At 37.9% G+C, this 6,000-nt stretch overlaps 1 protein-coding gene across 1 annotated transcript in view; it reads right to left on the bottom strand.

Moving 5' to 3' along the window:
* Window positions 1-6,000, bottom strand: part of ppil4 (peptidylprolyl isomerase (cyclophilin)-like 4) — a gene marked incomplete at both ends in the record, with an annotated part of 31,845 nt that overhangs the window by 25,569 nt on the left and 276 nt on the right. The window contains one exon of the mRNA XM_083905647.1: window positions 5,873-5,940. Coding sequence (XP_083761773.1) covers window positions 5,873-5,940 — 68 coding nt within the window. The remainder of the gene's footprint in view (window positions 1-5,872; window positions 5,941-6,000) is intronic.

The following is a 6,000-nucleotide window of genomic DNA, read 5'->3' as shown; positions in this document are numbered from 1 at the left end:
TACATGTACGTACACATACATACATGTACATATACATGTACGTACACATACATGTACATATACATGTACATATACATGTACGTACACATGTACGTACACATGTACGTACACATGTACGTACACATGTACGTACACATGTACGTACACATGTACGTACACATGTACGTACACATGTACGTACATATACATGTACGTACATATACGTACGTACATATACGTACGTACATATACGTACGTACATATACGTACGTACATATACATGTACGTACATATACATGTACGTACATATACATGTACGTACATAAACACGTACGTACATACACACGTACGTACATATACACGTACGTACATATACACGTACGTACACGTACGTACATATACGTACATATACACGTACATATACATGTACACGTACGTATACGTACACGTACATATACGTACACGTACATATACATGTACACGTACGTATACGTACACGTACGTATACGTATACGTACACGTACATATACATGTACACGTACGTATACATGTACACGTACGTATACATGTACACGTACGTACATGTACATGTACCCTGTACGTACACGTACCCACATCAGATTCTGACACCGATCTACGTTTCATTATTTATTTTTTGTTTGCATATTGTGTTAGACATGCTTTTAGATTTGGCCCCATGACATACATAATACATAAGTTAAATATTTAAAATGTGAAAAAAAACAATATATGCATTTATTAAAAGTATTTTATATGTTCATTCATCAACACTGTAGGTGGCGGTAATGAGGCTTAAGTGCTTGACACCACCCGCCATTCAAACAGTAGAACAAGGAAGTACACTACTGTTCCAATTGAAGAGATCGTACTCGTGTACTCCCGTACTTGGCGAGTATGTACTCCAGTCGTACTTCTCAAGTATGTACTTCCCAAGTATGCAAGTCCGTACTGGCATCAATACTTGGCTATTGAGAAAGGGCCACCGTCTTTCACTTCTTGTTACAGAGGGCGTGGAATCATGTGACTACACACGCTGTACACAGCCGAGTGTCTTAAAGGGACATGAACATACCGGTAGCCAGAAACTCAGCTAAAAGCTCATAAACCATTCTTATGTTCACGAAACGCATTTAAAACACTGATGGATCAAACTCCCAGGAGCGGAAAAAACATTACAGCGCACAAGCGTCAGTGTGATTATGTAAACAGCGGAGAATTCACAGATTCTAACGGTACCATTTTTATCACTCTACGAACAAGATTCACAGATCCAGCCCTAAAATAAGAGCAAAACAACAACTGACTTTCAAGAAATACAAGCAGAAATATTGTCTTACCTTTGCTTTTAATCAAAACAAGTTATTTCCACCGGAAAACAAAACTGCAACAAACTACACTTCCCAGCATGCTTTGGGGACAAATCCCGGTCTGATCGATCATTTACTTTGTATTTTTCAACAGTATTATTTTGTTACAGAAAAGAGAGAAATCTTTGGCCATTTATTTATTTATGTTCAAATCTGTTCACAGTGTTCCAAAATATTTGTTATTAAATGTTACATTAAGTTGCTATATAAGTAAATGTTTAAATAAAATGTTTTTTAAATAAAAAAAAAATTGTGGAATGTATCGAACTGTGGGTCAAAAATCGTGATACAAATCGAATCGTGAGTTTGTGTATCGTAACAGCCCCACAAAACAGCATGTGAATATTGCAAGAGACTGCTAACATATAGCGGCAACACGAGCAACATGCAGCAGCATATTAGCCGCCACCACAGTGAGAAGAAAAGTAACGTTACGCCACCTTGTGAGCTGCCAAACTATAATACGTCATATCTTAATACACACAGCACATGTTTAGACACTAAATGGCCAATTTCTCGCCTCAAATTATCTTAAAACTGCGTTCCTTGACACAGAAAAGTGAGAAACGGCCACTGTTTCAATGTTATTCCACTTCCACAGTCTTTCTCTCTCTGACGCCATTGCTCACTGTAGCCAAAAGCACAACAACCTTGCGTAGCGACCCCTACTGATCGGGCGGGAAATTGCTGTGCGTATCCGTCACCATGACGGAGACGTATGAAGGCTCGAGGGGTCTCCGTGGTTACGCAGTCAGATTACGCATTACACAGTCGGAGAAGTATATGTGGCCTTTACTTGTGAGAGTGTTTCTAAAGAAAGGAGATATTTTTCTTGTATTTTGTTGTTTAAGATGACCATGTAAGTTGCACTTTTTATTAGAGGACACAAACTGTTTTACAGTTTCTGTAAAGAAAGCACCTCTAAGATTTGTTCACCTCTACAAATAAAAGATAATTTTATTTGGTCATAATTTGTCTGTAGCTCATTTGATTTAAAAAAAAAATAATATTTATATCCCTATCCACTAACAAAGAAATTAATGGTCTCTAATTTTAATGGTAGGTTTATTTAAACAGGCAGAGACAGAATATTAAAGGAAATCCAGAAAATGGATTTTAAATTCAAATCCAGCAGCGACTTTAAGGTCCCCCTGCTGAAGAAGGCACATGTACAGGCCTGTTTGAAGTTTGCCATTGAACACCTGAATGATTGGGAGAAGGTGATGCGGTCAGATGAGACCAAAATCGAGCTCTTTGGAATCAATTCAACTCGCCGTGTATGGAGGAAGAGGAATTCAGACTATGATCCCAGGAACACCATCCTCACCATCAAGCATTGAGTTGGAAGCATTGTGCTTTGGGGGTGTCTCTCTGCTAAGGGGACAGGTCAACTTCACCACATCGAGGGAAAGATGGATGGGGCCTTGCACCATGAAACCAGGAAACTTCAAATGGATGGATCTCCCAGCACAACAATGACCCAAAACATACAACCAAGGCAACAAATGGGTGGCGCAAGACATGGAGCAGCCTAGCCAGTCCCCAGACCTAAACCTATAGAAAATCTGTTGAGGGAGCTGAAGCTTTGAGTTGCTGACAAAAATCTATTTAATTTAATCAATTTAATTTATTTATGAACCAGGTGAAGAAACCTGTGATTATTATTTATTCACTTGATTTTCCAACTGTTCACTGAAAGGTGTTTTCAATATATCTACTTGTTGTGACATTTCATATTTGGCTTTGAATTTGACTGAACATTTAATTTCATAGCTCTCATTTTGCAGAAAAAATATCTGGATATACTGTATATCGTACATCAATATTCAGCCTAAATATATCGGGGTGTGACTTTTGGTCTATATCGCCCAGCCCTATGTGAATTTGATTGGTTGTTAGTCAATAAAGGTTATTTTTAATACTTCGAGGATGAAACCTGCCTCTCATACATGTCAGCGGGGATTAACTTCACTCTCCTCAATGGAAATTGTATAATGGATGAACGGAAACAATTTGGATATAATATGTAATTGTGATTTTTCTGAGAGAATTTGCACATGATTCGAATAGAAAAATAATTGTGCTCTTATAATTACATTAAAGATTAAAATAAATATATAATTATTTAAATAAAAGTGTTGATGATAAATCATGACGACAAAATAAATGTGCTCTGAAAACTGTGGGTTATGACTCAGCTGCTGAACATGAACTCAACTGTGACTACATCACCTTCCTCAGGTAAGTCAACATGAGCTTGTAGATATGGGTCGTATTGTGCCAATGCTTCAGAGTGTGTGTCGAGAAATCCTGGTGTGTAGTGAAGCTTGCATAAACGCTTGTGTCTTTTAAAGATGAATATTTCACTGATGACATTCGAAGCCTCGCTGGTTCAGGAAGTGGTTTGGTTATGGTCAGTGATGTTACAGATGCGTCAAGGCTTCGAAGCGTGTGTCGAGTAATGAAGGGGGCGTTTCCGAAAAGCACGTATCGAGGCTTGCTTCATTTAGGGGAGGAGCCAAAAATGATGAAGTCTGAAGCTTCGCTGCCCGGCTGTACCACGTGATTGCTTCGGGAAGTGGTTCAGATTTTGCCAGATTGTTAAAATTAGATTTTTGTGCCGCGGCACCAGAGTGTGGTTTAGCGCACCTACAGTGGAACTGGAGCGGTCTGTTTATTAAAGGAAAAGAGCAGCACTACAAATAACCAGTGTACCTGTGTTCTGTGTATGTGCGCCTCTGTTTTTAAACAATCGGGAGTTACGTAAACACAACGTGCATCTTTTTCCGGTCAGTTGCCATGGAAACGCGTCATGCGTTAACGCCGTAGTGCCCAGCACTATATATTATAAATTTTTTTTTTTTTTTCTTTAACAATTAATACTAATACTAATACTGATTTTTGAGCTTCTTAAATTTGTGAATATTGTCTGGTTTCTTTGCTCCATTTGACAAAAAAAACATCAAAAGTAGGTTCCAGGTTTGATAAACACTGATCAACATTTTAATTATATTTTATGGACAAAAACATATTTGATTAATCGAGAAAATAATTGACAGATTGATTGTAAAACGAAACAGTATTATTCATTAAACACCGAAAAGACATCTCTAGCAGTGTTTCTTTGACAACCACTTTCACTTCAAGATGGAAATGGTGGCACTGAGTCCATCTCTCCCAAGATGAAAGTCTCTGTGAGTAGTGAAAGAGCATTTACATGATTTTTTTTTAACATGGTTTAACTCTCTTCCATGTAGGCTACTGCACTTTATTTTAATTTTTAAAACAATAGCAAAAAAATAAATAGCGAACCCAAAAACAGTGGGAAAACTATTCCATGATTGTCTGGGTTACACAAGCACAACCCACCTTCCCTGCACCTACTTTTTAAAACGACTTTTTGTTTCCTAAAGCACACCCTCCCTCAATCCCAGATATGTCTACTGAATCAGCTGAACACAGTGTTTGTTGTCTACAATTTCACCACTAGATGTCACTGAAACGAATCTTTGAATGAATAAATCCATGTTCAATACAATTGGCAAAGTGGTTCAATACTGCTTCATTGCTTCATTTGAGCATCACTAGTTTTGGTGCGATTGTAAACATGTACCGCAATGGATCCACTCACATTTCAGGGATAAGTGTCGGAAATGTGTTGATTGTGTGAGACATAGAGGTGCATTTTGTTATACTGCTGCTTATTTTGATGGAGCCTGTGAGAAAGAGAAAGTTTCTCCCCTATGTTAGTGCAGCAGATTAATGGCATATTTCAAGAGAATTGTTCTAATTGGTAATTTGGCACAGATAATCTCTAAGGGTCACTTTTTGGGAAAAAGGCGCTGGCCACCCAAAAATTCAACATGGTGGCCATTTTTTCAAGATCGCCTCTATTTCTGTCAAATACTCATTGTGTCAATGGTTCAAACAGTGACGTAGGAACATACTCTCTTAAGAATGTTCTTTAGAGAGTATTTGTATCAAATTTTATGCTTAGATCACTGTTCGAATAATTTATATAATAAGCATTGAATAGCAATGGTGGCCATCTTGAAAAATGGCCGGCATATTACATTTTTGAGTGGCCTGGTCAATGCCTTTTTCCAAAATAGTGGCCCTTAGAGAGTGTCTGTGCCAAATTTCATGCTTCTATACCAAAGTGAACATTTTTTTTACCAATCTGTTGCACTAAAGCCCGCCAGGCTTGTAATGCACTGGGGGAAACTCTGAGAAGAATACATTAACTTGGCCGTCATTGCAATGGCTGCAAATTTGCAGAACAGTCTTGAGTGTGTTGCAAATTGATAACATTTCACATATCACATATTTAACAGTCTTTCAGCAGCAGGGGGTTTGTGTGCACATGAAGCCTTGAGAAATTCATATTTTTGTGAAACATTTCACTGGAACAATTCAGGAATTCAAGAAGCTTAATCTGACTATCACTATCTATCAAGTTTGAATTAACAGTGCCTTCTGATGATTAACTCACAGCTCAGCCTTACCTGTACATTGTGGATTAGGCAGTAGTTGTAGTACTTTATCTTGCACAATTTCAGAAAGTTTAGGGAAGCTGCAAAAGAAAAGAAGCACAGAGGCTAAAGTTTAACTGACATCACAAGTGAGCTCATAA

Source organism: Microchirus variegatus (assembly GCF_963457635.1).
Source record: "Microchirus variegatus genome assembly, chromosome: 19".
Classification (NCBI taxonomy): Eukaryota; Metazoa; Chordata; class Actinopteri; order Pleuronectiformes; family Soleidae; genus Microchirus; species Microchirus variegatus.
Note: the sequence above shows the minus strand (reverse complement) of the source record. Positions and strands in the feature narration are given on the sequence as shown.